The following is an 11,057-nucleotide window of genomic DNA, read 5'->3' as shown; positions in this document are numbered from 1 at the left end:
TCAACACTACGCTGGTGGGACACTGCTTTGTTCATGATGGGCCTCTGTCCCCAGATGAGAGGTTTCTTTTGTAGAATCTTTTGTAAAAATACATCTTCTCTAACAAGTGTAATGGGATCATTAAAAAATCAGGGTCCCATGTTCACTTTTTTTCTTGGCCCTAGATTTAGGCACAGACTCCAACTTCTGCAACTGAACTGTGCTCAAGCATCTAAGCTTTCATTAAAAAAATGTAATGAACCAAATAGTTGGGATTGGTCCTGCCTTGGGCAGGGGGCTGGACTTGATGATATCGTGAGATCTTCCTGCTCTATGAGTCTAAATACAAGTTGATGACCTGGTGTCTGCCTGAGTCTGCAACTAGCCTGAAATGATAGTTGTCAGGAAGATGTGCACTGTCCCATTTACCCCAGTGGTGTTGTGTGAACAGGCAGTCCCCGAGTTACGCGGATCCGACTTACGTCGGATTCGCAGTTACGAACGGGGCTTTTCTCGCCCCGGAGGATGGGAGCGGCGGGACGCCCAGATGCGCCGCGGTCCGCCGCCCCCGTCCTCCGGGGCGAGAAAAGCTGCTCCCCGTCTCCCTGGTCTGCAGGGAGACGGGGAGCAAAGCCTTGGAGCATGCCCGCAGCGGGACAGCCCAGGCGCGCTTGGGCTGTCCCGCTGCGGGTGTGCTCCGCGGCTTTGCTCCCCGTCTCCCTGGTCTGACCAGCAGACCAGGGAGATGGGGAGCAAAGCCTCGGAGCATGCCAGCAGTGAGACAGCCGCGGTGCGCCTGGACTGTCCCGCTGCCCGCGTGCTCTGCGGCTTTGCTCTGCGTCTCTCAGGTCAGCAGACCAGGGAGACGGAGCAAAGCCGTGGAGGACTTGGGCGGTCCCGCCACCCCCGTGTCCCTGGTCTGCTGGGGGGGGGGTGCAGCTAGTGGCTCCCCCGCCAGCAGACCAGGCTTTTCTTGCCTACGCCGCTCCGGACCAACCTGGCAGCACCCCAGCTGCTCTGCCTCAGGCGTCTTGATTCAGCTGCTGCTGGTCAGTTTCAGCAGCGGCTGAATCAGGACGCCTGGGGCAGAGCAGCTGGGGTGCTGCTGGGTTGCTCCAGTAGCGCCGAGGAGCCGCGCTACTGGAGCAACCCAGCAGCACCCCAGCTGCTCTGCCCCAGGCGTCCCCAAGTCAGCCGCTGCTGAAACTGACCAGCGGCTGACTACAGAAAGCCCGAGGCAGAGTTGCTCTGCCCCAGGCTTCCTGGAATCAGCCGCTGATCAGTTTCAGCAGCAGCTGACTTGGGGACGCCTGGGGTTCTTAAGTTGAATCTGTATGTAAGTCAGAACTGGCGTCCAGATTCAGCCGCGGTTGAAACTGATCAGTTTCAGCAGCAGCTGACTCCAGTTCCGACTTACATACAGATTCAACTTAAGAACAACCTACAGTCCCTATCTTGTACGTAACCCGGGGACTGCCTATATATGTATGTGTATGTGGAGTCCACTTTGAAAAATAATTATGACAATTTAATATCTACAATATTAGCTATTTCACTGCTGATCATTTTAATAGAAGCAGCCAGCTAATGTACATACTCTACAATCCCAAACTGCCTCCCACACCTTTCAAGATCAAAAAGCCTCAACTACTTCCTGCTCATATGCCAAAATATCCAGCTTTCTCTTTAAGAACGTTTTAAGTGGACTTTTTTTCATTTTGAGTTCCGAATTCTGCAGCATGCAGAACATTTGAAATGTTGGAGAGCATAAAATCAATGAAATGTAGTAATATCAAATTAATAACACAGGTAATACTGCATTGATTGTATTATTCATGTTCATATTTAATTCAATAAAACCTTAATTTTTGTAATGTACCTGAGGCTGTTGAGGAATTTCCAATCTGCTCTCTTGAAGTTTCACAGAATGCAGGCTCCTTGCCACAGTATTCTTGGGGCCTCGCATGTTAGGTGGTGTTCATTGAGGTTCACTTGCTGTCTGAGTCACAATCAATAGTAAAAAAACAACCTGCAACTCAGAAAAAAATCAGAGACAAAGACTCTGGTCCAAATTCATCCCTGGTACAAGTCCATTGATTTAAACTCTTCCACTTATCAGTCCCACTTCAGAGATTAGAATTTCTCTTGTACCTTCAGCAGTCTTCTCTATGTCCTTTACCTCCTAGTCTCAGCATAGTGTGGCTCCTACTTGTGCTGGTTCTTTTAAAAATCTTGGTGGTGAAGATACTCCATTGTACAGCATTTAGCAAGATCTTAGCGGAGCCTTCTCAGACTTGGCCAAATGGGCCAGCCTCATGGCTTCAGATCACATTGCAGAAGATCATTATTAATAAATATTAATGTTATGAAATAGTATATGGACACTAGTAAGTGTGATTCTGCCCATATAAATGTTCAATGCCTATGACATGTTTGGGGTTGAAATCCAAACCAATGTTTATGTTCAGTCTCTAAAGATATTGAATGGAATTTACCTTTCTTTAAAGAATGTTAACCTTCCGACCTAAATTGGCTGACTGTCTTCAAGAGATAATTAAATAATATGATGGTTTAAGGACCTACAGATCTTCTGTTCCATTGAGTCCAAGGATTATGTTCTAAAACCTCTAATATGGTTTGAAATCCTAGGCACAGCTGTTAAATGTGAGTTTCTCGACCTTAAAGAGACAACGTGAATCTACTAAAATCAGTAGCGAAAGAAAGAAAATTAGTGAAATTTTTATCCATGACACAGAAGAATCATTAGGAATGCTGGCAGAAAAGTCTTCATCTACTGTAAGAAAGTCTGTGCAATGTTGGAAAGAGAGAGAAATCAAATGAGCATATTAAATGCTAAAAGCTTCATCTTTTCACTGCTATTGGTACTGAAGCTGATTGAAATGCTAGCCACCCATATATCAACAAAGAAAACTCAATAGTGGATTATAATGCTGAGTTTCACACTGTTATTTACCTAGCCTGGCCTTCTGCTGTGCTATCAGACAAACAACATATTCTCTTTCTTCCTAAGTGATGAGAGAGAGGAATCCATGATGCCAGAGACTGGCAACAGTTTGAAGCATATGGAGAGATAAAATCAAAGCTACTCAGAATTGCTACATTTTCCAAAGGGGCATGAGAGTTTCTTGCTTTCGAGCCATCAAGTATTTTGTATTGAGGTTAATCCAGACTGTTACTACCACTCAAAGGTTTTACCAGCATAAAATTAATCAGTTAAATAGCAATGATTATTGAAATGAAAATAAGAACAACTCTACTGTGTCAGATCAAAGAACCACCTTAGCTCAGTATCCTGTGTTCCAACAGTGGCCAATGCCAGATGCCCAAGAAGGAATGAACAGAAAAAGTAATCATTAAGGGTACGGCTAGACTGCAGGGTATTTTTGGGATACCAGAGGTATCCTGAAAAAACTCTGCCCTGTCCAGGGAATGCGTTTGCTCTTCTGGTTGTTTTTTTTTTTTTTGTGGAAGAGCAAATGTCCTCTTTCGGAAGCTCCTGAATTCCTCATTCCACGAGGAAGAAGGGGGCTTTTGAAAGAGAGAGGTTTTCTGAAATTTGGCCTAGCCTAAACTGGCCAAATTTCAGAAAAGCCTCTTCCGACAAAAGTATCAGAAAAAGATATGCAAAATGCAGAGCCATTTTGCGTATCTTTTCCCGATAGATCCTTGCAGTCTAGATGTACCCTAAGTGATCCATCTCCTGCCATCCATTTCCAGCTTTTGGCCAACAGAGTCTAAACTGTGTCTAAACGGCTGTTTCACTTCCGAAATAATCATTTTCGAAAGAATGTGCGGCCGCCATTACGCAAATGAAGCACAGGAAATTCAAATCCCGGCTTCATTTGCAATTTCGATATGTCTAAATTACATCCCTCTTTCAAAAGAGGGATGTAGTTTAGACATGCCCTCAGGTTTGCGAGATCCCCTTTTAAGTCTTTGCTGTCTAGTGTGGACTTAACTATCTTGAGCTGTTTAGTATCATCTGCAAATTTTGTCACCTCATGGCTTACCCCTTTTTCTAGATAGTTTGTGAATATGTTAAATAGGTTTAATATTAACATAAAATATTTTTGAATGACATTACGTGTCAAATCTTTTAAGACTTATTTCATGATTTCCTGTACAGGTAGAAAAACCTAATAGAGAATGTTTCTGTGTCACAGAAAAAAAAAAAAAGGTGTCATCTTTATCTTTCTAGTCACTCTGAGGAACTCTTTGCTAGAGGATGTAGTGATTTTTGAGGAGCTTTAAAGGGCAAAGCCTTTGCACTGATGAGATTGTGTGACAGCTAGGAACAAGTGTCTGAAATGTTTTTGTACTATAGGAACCTATTCACCTAGAAATTCCAGCATTTATCTTTGGGGAGCCCCTGGTTGCTGTTTTTCATTCAGAGGTTCTTTCCTCTAATTCTGAGAGCCTCCAGCCCTTCTTAAAGGTCTGCATTGACAATCCTGGAAACTGATATGTCCTACCCCCTACTTTTCTGCCTGAAACATACACTATAGGGATCTTTAGGGGAGAGGGTGTGATTAGCTTTCCACGTCAGGAACACTATCCCTGGTGACACCACTGCACACCTGGTTACAGAGCTCTGCAACTTTGTCCTTACCCACAACTATTTTCAATTTGGGGACAATTTATATCTTCAAGTCAGTGGCACAGCCATGGGCATCCGCATGACTCCACAGTATGCCAACATCTTTATGGCTCACCTTGAACAATGTTTCCTCGGCTCCTGCCCTGTAGCATCCTTACTCTACTTATGTTACATTGATGACATCATCCTCATATGGACCCACAGGAAGGAGACCTTCCACAGGGATTTCAACAACTTCCACCCACCATCAATCTCAGCCTTGATCAGCCCCATGATAAATCTGCTTCCTTGACACTACAGTACAATTACATGATGGACACATTTCCACCACCTTATACCAGAAACCTACCAACGGTTACACTTACCTACATGCCTCTAGCTTGCATCCCAGACACATTTCCCAATCAATTGTTTACAGCCAGGTCCTAAGATTCAACCGAATTTGCTCCAATCCCACGGACAGAGACAAACACCTACTGGACCTATATAGAGCATTCTTAAAAGTCAAATACCCACCCGGAGAAGTGAAAAAACAGATTGACAGAGCCAGACTGGTACCCAGACATCAGCTTCTTCAAGATAGGCCCAACAAAGAAAACAACAGAACTCCACTTGTCATCACCGACAGCCCCCAACTTAAACCTCTCCAGCGCATTATCAACAATATACAACCTATCCTGGAAAATGATCCCTCACTCTTGCAGGACTTGTGGTACAGGCCAATTCTCGCCTACAGACAACCCCCTAACCTTAAACAAATTCTTTCCAGCAACCACGCAGCACACCTCCATCATACTCATCCAGGAACCCACCCCTGCAATCAACTCCGGTGCCAACTCTGTCCACACATCTATACAAGCGACATCATCACAAGACCTAACCACATAAACCACCACATCGGAGACTCATACAACTGCACAACCACCAATGTGATCTATGCCACCAAGTGCCAGCAATTCCCCTCTGCCATGTATATTGGCCAAACTGGACAGTCTCTGTGACAAAGGATTAATGGACACAAGTCAGATATTCAAAAAGGTAAGTCACAGAAACTTGTTGGGGAACATTTTAACTTGCCTGGGGAACTCATTAATAGATCTCAAAGTTACCCTATTATTACAAGCCAATTAAAAAAAAAAACAGCTTGAAAAAGAATAGTAATAGAGATGTAGCCGTGTTAGGGTATGTCTACACTACAGCACTAATTCGAATGAACTTAATTCGAATTAGTTAATTCGAACTAAGCTAATTCAAATTAGCGCATCTAGACCTAAAAACTAATTCGAATTAGCATTTTGCTAATTCAAACTAGCGCGTCCACACTGATTATACGCTGGGTCGCATTTAAAGGCAGCTGAAACCAGTTCCGGCAGGGCATCAGGTCAGTAGTTGCTTTGTGTGGCTGCTGTCTGAGGCTATCTGAGGCTTGTGCTTAAAGGGACCCCCCTGAACAGCCGGTTCTCAGCTTTTCTGCTTGCTTGCCTACCTCGCCGAGGGACAGCAAAATGTTTCTCTCTCTGCCTGCCTGTGTCGGTGCTTCCCATTGGGGATGCCGCCGCAGTTGGCACCAGAGAGCCAGAGCTCGCCCTGGGCATGCTGCTCCAGTTTTTGGACTTGCTGCTGCAAGCCTGCCAGCAATGTCTGGAGGCTGCCTTGCACCATCTGGTACACGTCAGCCCCCTGCCTCTCCTCCTGGCCTCCCCGGGGGTCGTGGAGGAGTGGCAGCAGCGCCCGAAAGCCAGCGTGCCCTGCCGCATCTGGCGTCTGGACACCAGCAGCGACTGGTGGGACCTCATCGTCCTGGAGCGCTGGGGAGACCAACAGTGGACCCAGAACTTCAGGATGAAGAAGGACACCTTCCTGGAGCTCTGCGAGTGGCTCGCCCCTGCTCTGCAGCGATGGGACACTCGCATGAGGCCCGCCAACTGCCTCCAGAAGCATGTGGCCATCGCCCTGTGGAAGCTCTCTATGCCGGACAGCTGCCGATCCGTCGGGAACCAGTTTGGCGTGGGGAGATCCACCATCGGAGCAGTGCTCATGGAGGTATGGCACCCACCGGTCACTGGGGCTGCAAGAAGGGGATGGGCCGCCCCAGGGAAAACGTGTGGGGGGGAGGAAGTGAAAGTGTCCCTCATGGGAGGGTTCAGTCTGTCCCGGCCGTCCTACGTGCCGCCCGCGGGGGTTGCTTCTGGGAATGGGGCAGTGCCAGGGAACGAACACTCCCAGCCACCTGGGCGCCCCAGTGATTCGCGGATTGCTGTGTCTCTCTGCAGGTGGTCAAGGTCATCAACCAGGTGCTGCTCCACAGGGTGGTCCACCTCACCGACCCGGACATGGTCATCCGGGGGTTTGGCGCCCTCGGCTTCTCCAACTGCGGGGGGGCCATCGATGGAACGCACATCCCCATCCGGGCCATGGAACACCAGGTCTCCCAGTACATCAACCACAAGGGGTACTTCTCCATCTTCCTGCAGGCCGTGTGTGACCACTGGGGCATTAATGTGGGCTGGTCCGGCAAGGCACACGACTCCGGGGTGTTCTGGAACTCCTCTGTGTGCCAGAGGCTGCAGGCTGGGACCTTCTTCCCCGACTGTGCCACATCAGGGTTGGGGACGTGGACATGCCCGTCTGCCTGGTGTGGGATGCGGCTTACCTCCTACAGCTCTGGCTGATGAAGCCGTACACGGGGCACCTCAACCCCTCCCGGCAAGCCTTCAATGCCAGATTCACCAGGGCCTACATCGAGGTCGAGGGGGCCTTCGGATGCCTGAAATCCCGATTTCGATGTCTCCTCACCTGCCTTGACCTTGCCGAGCACAATATCCCTCCCGTGGTGGCAGCATGTTGTGTGCTGCACAATTTATGTGAGTCAAGTGGGAGGCTTTCCTGCTAGCCTAGATGGCTGAGGCTGAGCGCATGGCTGGCCAGTACGTGCACCGCCGTACTGCCACCATCCGGGAGGCCCAGCAGGAGGCCATCTGGATCCGGGAAGCCCTGAGGGAGAGCTTCAAGGTGGAAGAGGACTGAACTCTCCCTGCATGCCCCACTGGGGCCTTCTTCCCCTTTCCTCTCCCTAACCCCCCCTTCCTAATGTAAAATAAACACATCTGTTTTGCCAACAAAAATCTCTTTATTGTACATAACTGGGGTGGGGGAGGGAGGAGTGAGAGTGGGAGAGGGGAGGGGGAAACCTGGGAGGAGGGAGCTGGAAGGGGGAGGAAGGGAAGGGAAAACTCAGGGTTGAGGGTCCTGCTGGCTCTCCCATCTCACAGCACTGCAGGTGCGGGGGCGTCGAGGGGGAGTGGGTGTGGAGGGTAGGGCAGGAGGGACGAGAGGTGTAGAGGAAGCGGGAGGGGGAGCAGGGATGGGAGGAGGAGTGAGAGCTGGGGCAGCCGCAGGGGCTGGAGCAGGAGGAGGCAGGAACCTGTCCACCAGGGTCTGGAGGTGATCTCTGAGAGCACAGCTCTCCTCCTCTAGCACCTCCAAGCTCTGCTGCCGCAGCTGCAAATCCTCCCAGACCTAGTGGTCCTGGATGAGGACATGGTGCTCCAGTAGTCACAGGTGCTGCCGGTGGTAGTCCTCCAGGTTGTGGGTGCGCCTGCTGGCCCGGGTGCGGGTGGCTGTTGCAGGCAGGGTGGTGTGCCCTGCGTCCCAGGTGCTGCGGTTGTGGTGAAACAAGAGCAGTGGTCAGTTCTCTGTGGGGACATGGTGGGTGAAACCCAACCCCCCTCTGCAAGGCGAGGTCAGCATGTGGGGAAAGGGCCAGGGCCACTGCATGACACCCAGCTGCTGCTCCATGGTGGGCAAGGCCCAGGTGCACGGTCCCTGGGCTCCCTCTTCCCCCTATGCCAGCCATACACCTAAGGGGACCATGATGGCACTCACATATGGAGCTGTCCCCGGCCTCGGACGACCCAGCCGATGTGCTCTGTGGGGTACTTCAGGGGTCCTGGGTCCTGGGCAGGCTCCCTGCAGGCTCCTGGCTCTCAGCATCCTCCTCCTTCTCTTCTGTGTCAGGGATAGGTCCCTCTGCCCCGGGTTGATCACCACCCGGGGGGCATGGACTGCGTGAGCCCCCAGGATGCAGTCCAGGGTCTCAAAGTGAGGGCATGCCTTCGGGTTGGCCCCTGCCTGGGAGGCCCTGGAGTAGGCCTGCCGCAGGTCCTTAATTTTGCAGCGGACCTGCTCCTGTGTCTGCATGTGGCCTCTGGTGGCCAGGCTGTCAGCCATGCGGCTGTAGACAGCCGCGTTACTGTGGTTAGTGCGGAGATCGTGGACGTTGGAGGCCTCCCCCCAAACCTCAATGAGGTCCACGATCTCCACACTCAACCAGGCAGGCGCCTGCCTCTTGCAGCCCCAGGCAGGCTCCTGTGAGCTGCCAGCCTGGTCCTGGGAAGGGGCGGAGGGCTGGGTGGCAGCGGGTGGCTGGCTTATCTTGTGCCAGGTGGAGGGTCTGCTGGCTGGGTGCTGGCGGGCTTGTAACTGGCACAAGCACAGTAGCCAGACCATGGCCCTTTAAGGGCTCTGAGGCTGGGAGGGGGGCAGAAGAGTTTCCCTGGTTTGGCCCAGAGTGGCCACCAGGGCAAGCTGAGAAGGGATAGCTTCCAACTAGTTTGAATTAAGTGGCTACACAGCCCTTAATTTTAACTACTTAATTCGAACTAGGCGTTAGTCCTCATAGAATGTTTACCTAGTTTGAATAAAGCACTCCACCAGTTCAAATTAAATTCGAACTAGGGATTTGTATGTATAGACGCTATTAAAGTTAATTCGAACTAACGGCTGTTAGTTCGAATTAACTTTGTAGTGTAGACATACCCTCAGTCTGGTCTTGCTGAAACAAAAGACAGGACTATGCTGCACTTTAACGACTAACAAGATGGTTTATTAGGTGATGAGCTTTTGTGGGCCTAATAAACTGTCTTTTTAGTCATTAATTAGGCCCACAAAAGCTCATCACCTAATAAACCATCTTGTTAGTCTTTAAAGTGTTGCATAGTCCTGTCTTTTGTTTCAGCTTGAAAAAGAGGCTGCGGAACTTGATTTCATTTACAAGTCTGACATCTGCAATAGAGGTTAAAACAAAGACCTTAACTGGATGACCTGCTACATTCCACATCCGAATGACATAAAAAGCCAAGTACCGGGTCCTTTAGAGTACTTAGAACCCACTCTATCAGCTTCATTTAGCATGGGCACTCTGACTGACAATATTTTTTCCCCGTTTTTTTTCTTCTCTCTCTCTCCCCATCACCTCTCTTTCTCTGCTATTTATTTGCAACCTGGACCCCTTAACTCTATTCATGTAAAGAAGTGGGTTGTGCCCATGAAAACTCATACATTTGTTGTTAGTCTGCTTTTTTTTTGTTAGCCTTTAAGATACTGCAGGACTATTTGTTGGGTTTTTTTTACATTTTTTTTCAGTTACAGACTAACACGGCTACCCCCCTGAAACTTTTTCATGGTCATTCAGTCCTAAACCTTCTCTAAGATTGCTAACAAGAGTGCCAGTTGTGGCTTTTATGATGAAAATATTTGCCCCTTAAGAACTAGAGTGAAATCATCAATTAATGTAACAGATTTTTAAAATGTAAAAAGTCTGAGTTAAGAATGAAGCCTCATAACACTAATGAAATCTTTGCATCTTCTTCTGCCAGTCCTTAATATTTATAAAATGTGTGAGGGGAAAAAATACCCAAAGTATCTGATTAGGTTTCTATTGACTTCCAAATCTGTCATCTTGATAGGGTAAGGACTCAGTTTTTTAATCCTTAATCTTGAGAATATCTGTTACTCATGGGAGTAGGGTCATTGATTTTACTGGGACTACAGCATCACTCCTTCTCACACTGAAATAATTGGAAAACTCCCATAGCTTTAAACAGTGAAGGATTAGATGCTATCTATGGAAAGGTTGTCAGTTAATGTTTTCCAGGAGACCAAATGGGAATTCAGAATCCATTTACCGAATGTTTTCAGACTCTGTAATAATATTACATACAAAGAAAATGTTAAAAGAATGGTATAGATACAAATGTTAGGACACATCAGAATTAAAGCTGCCTCCTTTCTATATATGTTATGATATAATCTTTAATTACTTGATTACATACTAGTTTTTCCACATGACCTCTGCCTAATAGTGCACAGGATGGATGGTGCTCATTTAATGAGCAGTTACTCCATATTGTTTTCTCCTCATTGTTCAATGTGTCGCCCTGAGCCATATTTATTGCACGCTATTCAAACCCTGCTCTGAAGAGAGAAATATTGACTTCTTCCTCAGAAGCTGACAGCTTCGAAATACTGATTTATTTTTATAACACTCCTGTGAGGTTGAGGGTCTATTATCTCCATTGCACACACAGGGAACTGATGCACCAAGAGATTAAGGTCAAAAGTATCCACTAATTTTGGGTGCCCAGTTTGAAACTCCCAGGATCTGATTTTTTTCTGAGTA

The 11,057-nt window shown here is 48.2% G+C and overlaps 1 protein-coding gene across 1 annotated transcript; it reads left to right on the top strand.

Annotated features, from left to right (window-relative positions):
* Positions 1-1,283: 1,283 nt before the first annotated feature.
* On the top strand, positions 1,284-7,760 carry LOC142826495 (uncharacterized). The gene is made up of 2 exons (XM_075919035.1): positions 1,284-6,640; positions 6,871-7,760. The coding sequence occupies exons 1-2, from the start codon at positions 6,191-6,193 to the stop codon at positions 7,267-7,269; spliced, it is 849 nt and encodes a 282-aa protein (XP_075775150.1). The 5' UTR covers positions 1,284-6,190; the 3' UTR covers positions 7,270-7,760.
* The last annotated feature ends 3,297 nt before the right edge of the window (positions 7,761-11,057 follow it).

Source organism: Pelodiscus sinensis, chromosome 1, assembly GCF_049634645.1.
Source record: "Pelodiscus sinensis isolate JC-2024 chromosome 1, ASM4963464v1, whole genome shotgun sequence".
Lineage (NCBI taxonomy): Eukaryota > Metazoa > Chordata > Testudines > Trionychidae > Pelodiscus > Pelodiscus sinensis.
The sequence above is the reverse complement of the archived record's forward strand: the minus strand, read 5'-3'. Positions and strand labels throughout refer to the sequence as shown.